This window comes from Falco cherrug, chromosome 9 (genome assembly GCF_023634085.1).
Source record: "Falco cherrug isolate bFalChe1 chromosome 9, bFalChe1.pri, whole genome shotgun sequence".
Lineage (NCBI taxonomy): Eukaryota > Metazoa > Chordata > Aves > Falconiformes > Falconidae > Falco > Falco cherrug.
The window spans coordinates 53,226,230-53,239,206 of record NC_073705.1 but is presented as its reverse complement, the minus strand read 5'-3'; the positions used below and the strand labels follow the sequence as shown (position 1 = coordinate 53,239,206).

The 12,977-nt window shown below is 49.8% G+C and overlaps 1 protein-coding gene across 5 annotated transcripts in view; it reads right to left on the bottom strand.

The window, feature by feature from the left end:
* The window catches only part of LHPP (phospholysine phosphohistidine inorganic pyrophosphate phosphatase), a 90,736-nt gene that overhangs the window by 21,160 nt on the left and 56,599 nt on the right, over nt 1–12,977 (bottom strand). Inside the window, exon 7 of one of the 5 annotated variants that reach the window (XR_008733847.1) lies at nt 6,323–6,459. The exons of 3 other annotated variants lie outside the window; for them this stretch is intronic. Coding sequence is in view for 1 of the 2 variants with exons in the window: in XM_055720524.1 (XP_055576499.1) it covers nt 8,164–8,188 (25 nt within the window). In the remaining variant the exon portion in view is untranslated. Of the gene's footprint in view, nt 1–6,322; nt 6,460–7,225; nt 8,189–12,977 lie in introns of those variants that run through there. One more of the 5 variants, XM_055720524.1, reaches the window with a different exon arrangement.

Here is a 12,977-nt window from a genome sequence, read left to right as displayed (position 1 = left end):
ATGGTATATATGAGGCTTTCCTCATAAAAGCCACTTTCTAGTGACATTATGTATTTCTTTTCTGGTTGAAACCAAGAAACCTCTTACTCAACCAACCGTTTTTCATGTGCACATAATACACGAGGCTGTAAAATCGCTGCAAGAAGGGATTCTCAGGCAGAAGGACTTGAAGCACTGCAACAGCCAAGAACAAAACAATGTGAAAATCACCTCCAACCATAGCAGGAAATGTGGAAAAGATTAATCTCTTTTAAGACTAGGATTTTTACATTTCCACATAGCCCCAGCATGGTCACAGCTGTGTGCGTATTCCAGGCACCAACTCTGTGTGTGGACTCCCAGTCTGCCTAAAACCAAACCTTAGCTATCATCAAGGCTAGTTCAGCCGTATATTTGGAATCTAAATCCCAAGAAATTAAGAGCATTTCCTCAGCAGGCAATACAGCTTTTGGCAACTGCTCCTGAGTTTTAAACATTTGAAAGTAATTGCTAATGCACAAAGAAACTGGAATTGAGGAGAATTTTCCCCAGGTCGAGGAGCAGCGTTGGTCTCCGCTCCAACAGCTATTGAAGTCGGTCTCAGCCCAACGTGCCCCGCACAGATGTCGGCACCAACCCCGAAACATGGGTACACACAGGTACGTATCTGCATTAGCATCTATGTTACTTATTTTGCCTGTCTGTTTCTCCGTAGATGGAAGAAAATTCATATTCAATTACCTCCCTTTCCAATGATACATAAAGCAGGAAGGCAACTTGTTTCAACATGAAAAATTTACTGGACTAATTTATAGGGTATATTTATTCGTAAGACAAATTTTTGCTAGGCCTGGTGATGGATTAAGACAGATCTGACCTAAAGGCTTTGGCTCTTCTCTCCTACTAGTTCTTGTCTCAATAATTAAGAGGGATTTAATTATTTCTTAGAATGTAGTTATGCAAAAATATATCAGTTTTGCAGAGGTCATTAACTCCAGGGTTTCCCCTGAGCCGCAGTGACTCCACGGTTGATCTTGAGTTGATGCCGGCTCCAAATCTCATTTTTCCTGGTATGAACCTGTGTTTCCTATTGCCGCTGTAAGGGTTTATGAGAGAGGCTGGGAAGGAACGGAGGACACGGAAACCCACTCGTGCCTCTGACATCAGCTGGTGCGTGACCTCACGTACGTCACTTCGCCTTTCCCTGTGTTGGACTCCCCAGCTGAAGCATGAGGCTAACAACACCGAGCAACTTCTGCGAGCACTTTGATAGTTCATTATGGAAAAGTCAGGCACAGAAGAGTGAGGTGTTTCCAGTCCCTTCAAGATTAAGCGCGGATAAGACTCAGCGCGATGGATGAATCTGTGGCCAAGCCCTAAAGCAGGGGCCGGAGGATGGGTCAGTCACAAACTGTTTGGGACAAGGCCCTGGCCAGCTGGGAGTTGTGAACGGGTTTTGGCATCAACCTCAAGAACATCAGAGCTTCACCTTCCACGTCACAGCGCCTCATCTATAAACCAGAAATAGCGGGATTTCTGTCTTTCCATTCCCTCTCCTCGGCACAGATATTGTGTTCTGCAGGCACAGACTGTGTCGTACCTACACCGTTAAACTCAGTTCTGGTAGGAACCTGGAGGAATTACTGAAAGGCAATGAAATAATCCTACAGCCGACAAGACCAGCAATAAGAGGAAGAAGAGCGGGAGAGCAGGAGGGAGAAGTAGTTTGTGGATCAGCACCGAGCCCTTTCAGGCAGGAGCAGTCGCCCGCGAGGCAGAGCGCACGCACAATTTCAGTGATAAATTTGTCCATAAAGTATGGACCAAACTCTGGTCTCTGCCAGCCGTGAGCAGCTTCCTTTGGCTTGAGTGGGAACCAGTCCCACACAGCTGAGAGCAGGATTTGTCTCTCTATGTGTAATGTCCTGCGCATCAACAGAAGAGGAAGGAAGAAACCTCTCAGATCATCATCATCATCGACGTGATCTTGGCCTTTCTAACCCTGACGCCAAGCACAGAACTGATGGAACACCCTACAGCTGATCTCAGCCTCGTGAATGGATTTTCACCAGCATAAATGTGGAAATTTGTGTGCTTGTGTGCAAGGACGTCCCCTGCATAGTTTCTACTAAATGTGTACAAGGAAGCAAGGGCCCTGCTTTCCTTCCAGCGCACCAAGTCTGTGGCGAGGGAAGCCGTACCCCATGCACTAACGGCACGGCCCCCTGCAGCAGTCGTGGCAGCCTCATGGCAGACACCACAACCAAAATCTGATGACTTGTGTTTGGCACACAATGATACCTTTGTGACCTTGCGCTAACCACATACTGCAATTTCAACATGTATAAAGCAGAGCAAAAATACCCTGCCTTAAACCACCGGAGACCTGGGCATGAAAAGCAGTGCACTGACGGAAGCATGCTCCGAGTATCACCTAAGCGTACTCCAAGTTCCTTTTCCTACCTAGACATCATTTGCACGTACTCTTGAGGCTCCAGCATGCTTTCGAGATGTCTGAAGTGTCAGGATTACAGTCACACAAACCACTCTCCTTCCTTCTGGTTCACCTGCTCCTGTGCAAACCCCATGGCCAGCAACAAATTGGTGAGTTCCCCCTGGACAGGGGCATGGGAGCAGCTACTTCTGAGAGCAAGTACTTAGAGTCATTGCCCCCAAGGAACTGAGTCGCTGCCAGGAATTAAAGGTAGCCAGTCGTTCCTTGCTTACTGTAAATACTTTGCAGCCAGTAATTACAGCCAATTTCAATCCTCCACCCTGGAAAAAGCTCGGTGTTCCTAAGGCAGGGGCAATCAAACTGTTAGTGACTGCTTCTTCCGACACCTCCAGCTTCCCTTTGGAGTCCTTCAGGATATCCCCTTCCTCCAGCCTCCAAAGGACCACGACCAACAGCCCGACAGTCCCTGAGGGAGGTGGTGGCTTTGGCCAAGAAGAGATGTTCAACCCATACTCAAACAGGCCAAGCTTCCTCCTGCCCAAGCAACTGAATCACAAGAAGCAGCCATCTCATAAAGAGTTAAAACGAAGAGTTCTGCTAACACTTAAGCGTTACAAATCTTTTCAGTTAAAATAAATTATTCAGGAGATGTCATCCTCCCATCAGCACCATCTGAGCTACATTTTTAATAGCTCTGTGCGCTGAACACGTTCTGTCATAATATCAGTGATACCAAGGCTGCGAGACGAAGGAGGGGGAAATGCAAGCACGCGACGGAACATGAAAGACTGAGCTGCTTTCTCTTAATGGCCATGAAACACGTGCCGCCCAAGGCAGAGGAGAGATCAGTGGTGTCGGCTACACTGCAGAGGAGTAAAACAAACAGAAAGAACTCACTGACTTCAGGAATTGCAGGAGCCTCTTTGTTTTCCCTCAAAACCACTATGCTGCTCGATGGATAATTCACCCACCACCTTCCACTGTCTCAGGTCTCACTTACTGTGACTCCACCAGATTTTTCCAGACATAAGATGGAATCAGGATCCATCCTCACGGTTGCATGGATATATATAACTAAACAATGAAGAGTCTTCTGCTCCGTATCGCTAGGAATAATAAAAAAGGGAGCATTTCTGTGCCCCAGATGTTAAAAAAATCATCTGTCTGCCCACCAACCCATGTATTCGTTTATTTGCCCAATTCACATACCACATACACAAAACAAATGCAACCGAACACATTTACAAGCAACTAGAGGGAAGCAGATCTGAGCATCACATATAGGAGAACGTTGCATCAGTTCAGTGCTTGTGATGCCCAAATTGCCCATATGCCTACAGCACGGACAATGACTATGATGCTACTCCAGGACGTGGTGATGAAAGTCTTGCTTGCACTTGTAAACACGCTCTCTGCTCTGAGAAGCATGCAATACAGGGAAGAGACTGCTCCAGCCCCACGGCTTAAACTGTCTTTCGTGGCCAAGCCACTCTCCCCGCTCAGTGTGGGTGAAGAACAAGAGTAAAGGACCTCTGATGGAGGCAACTTGTGATCTTTCCTTTGGGCTCTGCAGAGCTCCTGCACACCCCAGTCACGTCCACCTGGCCAAACCTTCCTCCCTCCCATCCCTGTTTCGGCCCCAGAACATGGAGCAGAGGACCAGGTTACCCACAGGGAAGCTGTCTGGGGCAAGGTAAGCCCTAGAGAAGGGCCTCTTGTCCTACCAGTCAAGGGAAACTGGCTGTTGTGGAGTGACTCCAGATTTTCATGCTTCTTGCTTCCGAGTAGGAAAACAATTTTGCCCTTAGTGTTTTCTGCCGGCAGCTTCACCTGGTTCAGGTTTTCATCGAGTGAGAAGGAGACACAATGCGTAACTGCAAGACTCTTGCAAATCAAAGGATAGAAAAGAGATGGGGGTATGGGAGATTCTCAGCCTCCTCCAGCAGCACTGGTGTCAAGACTTACGAATGGACATGTCAAAACCCAACTTCTGAGAAGCCACCCACCACCTGTGTCCTCTCTTGTCTTACAGACGGGAACAGCCGCCGACACAAAGGGTAGGGCAGCTCCGTAGGTCTGGTTTGCTCTCAGGTGTAACTCAATAAGGTTAACTGAGGATGTTTTGCTAACTGGTGGTTCTCTTAAGACAGACTAAGAAGAGATGCTGTCCAGGCCAACAAGGCAGCATACAAAGGACGGAAGAAAGAACCAAGATTTGGCAGGGGTTATGGAAAAATGTAGACTTTTGTTCGTTGCTCAGAAGTAAACATGACTACGAGGTGTGAAAGTGCTCTGGATGCCTGCAAACACTCCCACTATTCACCCTGGCATCTCCTCGGGACTCGAAAACATTCTGCAAAGCAAAAAAATGCTGCGGTCAGTTATGAGTGGGCTCAATGACTGAATAGCTAGCAAAGAAAACCCATACATGCCCAGGCTGGAATGAAGAAAATTCAAATGCAAATATGCTAAAGTATCACTTGCAGAATTCAAGTCCCCTGGGGAGCAGCAGAATGAGTCTTTGCCAGCGCGGTGGTTTCTGGGGGTTAAACATGTGCCCAAAGGAGAACCCAGTGACGCCAGCAACCCCAGGGCGCGCAGCGAGGGCACCGAAGGCTGAACGTGCAGCTGCGCCACGAGCCCAGAGACAACAACGCTCTCCACCATGCACAACAGAGAACAGCAGCACCCTGCAATAAAGCCAGAAGTCCATCACTTTTTCCATTTTGATTTATGCCTGTTTCCTCAGCTGTAAAATAGCTTAAATCCACTCACCTATGGCAGATAGGTTTCATCTGCCATGGCTCTGTTATCTCATAAACCTGGCTGCAAGGAGGACGAGCCGGCCCTGCGGTCAGTGACAGCACACTGTAAAGGACAATCAGCGTCCTGGAGAGATGCCGTCCAACACCAATCGATCATCCGGACCAGAGCCCAGAGGATGCAAGTGGGGGCTGAATCAGCTATTGTGTGGCTGCACCTATGGGGGGACATTTGGTGGAATAAGGGTAACAAGGGAAACAGGAAGCCCAGGCCTGTTTGCCCAAGGACAGTGATTATAATAGTCCCTATCTTTACAGTATACAATGGACGTTCCTGCGAGACTGTCACGTGCCACGAGAAGGAACATCTGGAGAAATAGCTTTCTTTGGATACCTGGGAGGGTGAGGAACCCTCATCTCCTCAAGTGTGAGGTGAGCAGAGCACCAGGATGGAGAAGCAGAGCAAGGGTGAGGATGGGTGGGAGTGGGGAGAGGCAGCTTCCAGTTCTGGCAGTGATGCTGCTCAAGGTATCAGGGAAGTCACTTCCCTTCCGTGCCTCCCACTTGCCCTGTGGAAAAATAGTTTGTTATCTGACATGCAAGAAATAAATACCGATCTTTTCCAGAAGTACTGCATAGTGGATCAGTACCAAGATCTACCACAAAGAATTAATTCTGTGCAGGACCTGGTTTGGGTTATGGTTATGGTACCTCCGGCAGCAGGAGTTGTGCCCTTTTAAAGGAAATTTCTGCCAAGGATAAAACTAAGCCTCTGCACTACCGATCCCCTCGGGGAAAGCATATTTCTGGGTGCCCTCCAGAAAGCTGTTCCTTTGCCTTGTTGCATTACTGCCCATCCGCTGCAGCAGTCCCACTTGTTCCCTGGGAGGCTGAAGACAGTTCCGGGTATTTCCAGACCTGGTCTGTGTTAACACAGGCAGTGGAGGAAAAAAAATCCAACCAGAGCACAGCAGCCAGAGGTTCAAAAATGCAGTGACCTTGTGAACACTGAGGGCAAGCCCAACCCAGAGCAGTCTGTTTTGTTTGGAGACACCCTGGCAGTGGCTGCATTAAGAATGCATGGCCTCTAATGTGGAACATGTGTTTGGTGAGAATGGTAACGCACCTGAGCAGGAAAGCTGGGGCCATTGAGCCTCCTTCCCTCTTTCAGCAGCCTCAGAATTGCTTTCTGGTTTATGGCTTTCAGGGTGTGAGCACGATCAAGCAGGTAGGCTGGGAGGTGCAGGGGTCTTATCCGGCCATCTGTCCCCAGAAAGCACGCGTCAGAAATAAAAAGGATGGGTGGAAAATGACCGACATTTCAGCGGCGGGATCGGAAACACCAGCAAAGCTGGGACCAGGTCCAAGCTGGTGCCCTCTCTGGCCGAGCCCTGGTTTTGATTTAAACCCCTAAAATCAGTCACTGCTAACCCCCTGGGTACTCTCTCAGGGCAGATTTTTTGTATTATATGAAACACGCCGATCCACATCAAGCATCCCATGGGATGGCTATAGCAGCGGCTGGGAGTGGGGGCCACTGAGGGTCCCCAGCAGAGAGGGGTCCCTGAGCCCTGCCCAGGGACACCCAGACCTGGGTGACTGCTCCACAACCCCAGGAGATCTGGGGGTAAAGCCAGCCCAGCTATATCCCGCTCCTGCCCCTGCCCAGGAAGCTAACCTTGCGCAGAGCCCTTCTGCCGGGGAGCAGGGAAAGCGATGCTTCGCTTCAGGTGCCTGCCCAGCGCGAGGCTACGACGTGGGAAGGGTTAAGGTAACCACAGTCCCAGGCTTGTTTACCCTGCACATTAGAGAGGGGTAGTTTGCTGTGAACACACTGATCAATATCTCCCAGCTGCCAGTTTAATCAGGATTAAGTGAGCAGCTATTAATTTTGCTCTTTTCCAACAACCTTTAGCCACCGTGTGAAAACGTTGCCTCTATCACAAACAAATTAACCTCGGTATCATCTATCCAGACATTTTAAAGGGACTTAGAAAAAGAAAACTCCAAACCAAAATGCTAACAAGAAGGGCCAAGACCAATAATCTGGCTTTAATTAGAAGTTTTCCAGCGAGCGGAGCAGGACGAAGCAGCGGTGGGGGTGTTTGCTCAGAGCTTGCCCGGCACACGGAGCCAGGTGTCAAGATGAAGGCTGGATGGACAGCTGCAAAGCCACCTTTGAAGTCTTCAGGCGTGCAACCACACAGCACCAGGCAGGAGTGGGGAGCAGCAACCAGGTCCCCATCACCCTTTCCCCACCCGTGGGGGCTCCAAGGCCAATGTCAGAGCAGTGCCAGAGAGCAGAGACACCTCCCGGGTCTGCAGGGTTGTGGCCGCATGCAGAGGTGTCACCACAGCAGGCGAGGTTTGACTCCTCAAGCACGCTGATTTACTGCTAACGAGGCAAATCCTGCAGCCCTCAAGCATCCACCCCTCCCAGCAAATTTCAGGAAGTATTTTAACATGCCGACTGGCACAGTTTGCGGCTCACCCACAGGCACTGAATATTTATATATGTGCAAATGGCTTCACTTCTGAGACGCATCCACCTTTGGCGAGAGGTGGCAGGCAGCCACCCGGCACGGCGTGCAGCTCCGCATACAAACACACTGAAGTAATTCAGTTTGGACTGCACCGGAGCTCTTTGGGATTGAACTCCCCAGGCTAGAGATGACAGATGCTTGCAGATCCACGAACAAATGACCACAGCACAACAGCTCTGAAGAGCCAGCTTCTGTTGTTTTGTCTGCTTTGCCTTAAAAAGTCTCTTATTCTCATCCACGGGGTGAATCATGGAGGAAGAGGACACGTCCTAGGAAGAAGGGAAGCAGGACACGCAGAAGCCCGGCTCTGAGCTTTGCAAAAGCTCTTTCTCTCAGCTGTTCTGCCCATCGCAAAGGCACCAGAAGTTCTCTGAAGAAAGGACAACAGACGGGGCTGGACTTTCTTTCCAAGCTTCCTCTGAAATCACACTTGGCAGAGCAGCCCCGGCCTGTTGAAAGAGCATGGGAACGTGCGTGGCAAGAGCTGCTCTCAGGTTGGAGCTCTTTTGGCTTTTCTAAGCCATCTGGGCTCTGATTTAGCTTGCGGAATAAGGTCCTGTCGGTCCCAAATGAAAAGTCAGCTCCTAACCCAAGGGTTCAGCTTGGGGTCAGTGGCGGAGGAGCAGCTGAAGAACTCGCTCCTAATCCCCCTGGTTAATGGCAGCGGGGAAAGGCCTTTGCCACCACAAAGGAAAACTCACCTGACCGCTTCCCACTCCCCAGACCCCCCAGTTCCGCCACCTCATCTAGCTGGAAAATTTCTGCAACTGTTTCCCATCTGCTGGAAAAGGAGCAAGAGACCCAGTGCAGGCAGAGCTCAGGTAGCTGATGAGTTTCCCAGCACTGGGTTATGCAGCCCTTCTCCTGGCCAGCAGAGCAAGGGGATGTTTCAAACCCTGGTGCCCTCCATCTGACCCTGAAGTCCTACATGGATTAAGTTTCTCACCACCATGCCCAAGTGCAAACTACCATGCGTGCCACCATGCCCAAGCGACAATGGTCAGCAGCCTCAGACCAAAGGACCCTAGTGCAAACACCATCTCCCGCAAATCCCTCGTCCTTTAGGTAGCTCCAAAGCTTTGTGAGACGCATGGACATCTCCCTCTCTCCTTTCTCCATGAGGACCCAGAGGGGTCCCTGAAGAAGGGAAAAATTTTGACCACGTCTCGCCCACGGGTGAGAATCCTGTCCTCTTGGTTACGCTCCGTAAGCCACAAAGACACGGCCACAGGGTGGGGAAGGGTGTCACGCTCGGTAACAAGTCTCTGCAGAGCAAACCTCAGCAGCCTTTCATTGCAGGGCTGTTTCCTTCCACTCTGGTCCGCACAAACCATCTATGAATTGCAAAGCGACACCCAGCTCCAACTAACAGCTGCGTGGCACCGGGCCTCCCCCCTCCCCACTTCTGTCAGGAACTATGGCGATATAAATTAAAGTGCAGAGCCGCTGTTCAGATTGGGCCAAATGAAGCCACATTTGGGCCAGCAGAGCAGCGATTTGAGGGAGGCTGCCATGTAGCAGGTTCAGATAGCACTGAAGGCCCAGCCAACTCCACCGTGGGGGGCTACAAGCTTGGGGTGCCAGGTAGGATCGTGGATAAAATTATGCTCTCCCAAAACTGGATATAATCCAGGTGACAGCCATTACCCAGTGCTGCCGCTGGGAACGTTCAAATAAGACTCTGCCTTCTTTCTTTCAAGATGTTAGAGAGTTTTACAAACATTAGGGAACTCAATCTCTCGGCACTCCCAGGGTGCAATATAAACAGGCTGGGATACCCACCAAGGCAGGTTTAAAAATCCCAACAACTCTTTCATTTGCTTTACTGAAAGGGAAACTGAGGCCCCGAGGGAGCCAAGCCAACGTTTCCTCATTTGGATGCCTGATGTTAGGCAACTCATCCGCATGAAGAAATCATTTACAATTTTTACTTTTTTTTTTTTTTTTTTTTTATCAGATTAAAGTATTACAAGGTTGATCCCCTTCCAGACAGCTTGGTTGGCTGCATTATGTTTCAGTGCTTGGATTTTCCCCACAAAAAACACCACCGGTATATTGCAGAAATTCGACCGTACGCCTGCATGTGCTTACACACACAGAGCCTTGAAAACGGCAACACCAAATCAGTATTTCCCACAAAAACAAAAAATTCCCTTTGAATATTGAAGCTGTTTTATAAAATATATACTTACTACTGCATAATTAAAAAAGCCTCTGCAACTTTAATGCATATTGCCCTTGATCATGTAGAAGCAAGAAAGAACAAAATCATTAGGAGCTAAATTATTATAGTAGCCTGTTATCATAGTGTAATCTTATTAAAGAAAATTCATGCTGGTGTAGCCTCTTACCTTCGCCGCTTACAGAAGAACCATGTGGTGTATTTCTGAGTGCACAGAGATAATAAAATTATAGTGAATTATGCAGCCTACATATGGAAAAAGAAGTGTAATTCTGTTCCTCTGAGGAGGGATGCTGATTTTTCTCGGGGAGGCAAAACCAGCACTACTCAGTTACTAAGCATAAAGGGACTATTCATTATTATCTGCAGACAAGCGATTCTGGAGAAGATCTAGGGGCTGCCAGAGCAAAAAGGCACAGCTTGCTGCTGTGGCTTGGCCAACAGCCAGTGCCGCTTGCTGGGCTTCAACAGCATCCATCACGCCGCTCGGTGTGGGTGCCTGCACCTGCCCACCCAACCACGCGTGGAGCCCTGTGCCACCGACCCGGGGCACCACCGCGCGTACCCCGACACGGCAGCGCCGGCCGGCACTCGTGCTGCTCTCCCTCTGCTCAGCCCTTCCCCGTGCAGCCAGTCCCAAGCTGATGAAAAGCTGCGGTGCATCGCTGGGAGAGCTCCCTCCCTGTGAACGTCCCTGCAATGGATCCTGCTCGGCTGATGGCACTACTCGAGTTCAGCGCCGTTGTGAACTCGTGTTCATTGGCAGGGAGGACAGTGGCCGCTGCTCTGGCTTCCCCACGGCTCAGCGCCTGGCCGTGGCTGTCCCTGTGAGCTCTGGCTGCGCGCTGCCAGGATGCTGCACTGAAGTGGGGCACGGAAATCCCACCTGGCCCAGGGTAATGATGAGGGCAAAAGATGCCACAAGAGCCCAGGCATAACAGAAGGCCAAAGCAAGCTGTCCGCAGATGGAGCGGGGAGCAGACCTGGCCCTACAGCTCCGCTTTCCACCAAAAAATCATCGTGCACGCCTGGCCAGAGCTGACCACACTGGCATGGTCTGGACCAGCCCATGGCGATGCTCATCCAGCCCTGTTCAGCTCAGCGAGCTGTTTGAGGAGATGACAGGCCACACCGTGAAGACCTCTGCATTTTGTGTCTTTGGGCCAGCTACTCTCTTTCCTAACCAACCTCTACAAATGGAGTTCGGCTGGTCACGAGTTAGGGACGCACAACAGAGAGCCTGTAACCTGATTTAAGCACCAGCAGCGCAAGAGAGAGAGGCCTCACTTCCCTCATCACCTGCTGTGAAGGACAGGCACACAATTAAAAGTTTTCTGTAAATGTTAATTACAGTGGACTTACTTAGCTAATGACCAATTGATCTTTTGATTGTATTACGTTTAGAAGTGTAATGAACTTAACTGAATTATGGATTACAATCTTGTTCTAATTAAAACAAAAACGTGTAATATATATTAGCCATCAGAAAGGGTTTTCATGGCTGTTTGGGGTCAAATCGTTGAAAATATTAATGTGTTGTCTAAAGCCTGCAGCACTTAATTAGATTCTTCATCCAAGTGGAATTCATGTTACTTCAAACGATGCATCCAGGTAAGATCTTCTTGTGCACTTAGAAACAGCTAGAATATAGATCTGGCCCGTTACTTCCATGCTAGCCCTCCTCTGCCCTCTAGTTACAAACCCTGACTTCCTCCGGCCCCTCCGATCCAGTGGCTTGGGGAAGAGGTCAGGAGAGCTTATACTGCTGAACCACTCGGTGCAGATGCATTTTGCATCTCACCACAGGAAGAGCTGTACCATTTGCTACCCTGCTGCTGCGCACCAAGAGTAGAGCAGGGAGGTCGTCATTATCTTGCAACAGATGGATAACAAACACCACACATTGCTATCAGCAGCCGCGGGGAAAAGGTGTTTAGCATTCATACCCCACTAGTGGCCAAGCGAAGCTCTGCTCAGAAAAGTAAAGCAGAGCTCAAGAGACCACAGGGTTGAATGCCAGGAGTGCTGGAGGTCAAGGCTGAGGGAAGAAGAGCTTGCATCTCTTGCCTGCGCCGTGCTACAGCTCCGCCTCTCGCCTTTGCAGCCCCAGGAGGAACTGACCTACTTTAATCCAACATTTTGATGCCAAATGAAGAGGGGACTGGAAACAGGACATTCTCCCTGGAAAGTGCTGGACTTAATTTCTTCCACTCCTTTGGCAGCACCTGTTTCTGCACTTCTTTAAGACTAAACACACAGTCCTTTCCTTTTTTTCTGGATGCTGCCTGAGGCAGGAGAAAGCCATTTGCTCCACGTGACTTCTCCACCCAGCTCCTACAAGATTCTGCAAAGTCAAAAAGCCGCTGCTCCTGAGGCCTCTGCAATCTTCCAAAAAATATTTTAAAATAACTATGATCCCTTTTCTCCCAGCCATGACCTTTGCCTGTCTTCAGTAACTCTTCCTGCGAGAGCTTTGTTTCTAAACCACCTGCAGATGCTTGGAAGGACACAGGAGAAATGCAAACTTACCTCCAAAGGGCAACAAGATCCCCAAAACACTGGGCTGACTCAGACTGTTAAAGCACCGACAGGCTGGTGCATCATTTATTTCAATTTGTGCCAGGGTTTGCTTTTTGAGGAAGAGCCCAGCTGGTGTCATTGCTCCAGGTGCCCCCAGCATGTCAGGCACGCTGCTGGACACCCAGCTGCTCACTCCGGCAGCATGCCGGGCTGGAGCGGAGCTGGTGCAAGGAATGTGCTCCCTAACGTGGCTTCCCCCAGACAGACAGTCGGAGCTGTGGGGAGTTGGAAATGTGCTGGTGTCCTGTGGAGGAGCAGTGGAGAGGCTCTGTAAGAGCAGCAGCTGCTCAAAGGCAGGGCTGGGGAGGAAAACAGCTGAGCTCAGGAAGAGCTTGTGGTTATGAGTCAAGGTGTCACAAAGCAGCATGTGAGGTGACACTTAGACCAATCTGAACTAAAGGCTTCCTGCCATCGAAACGTCTCATTTGGGTCACACTTGAAGCAAACCATGCTCAGCACAGCCACACAGCAACACC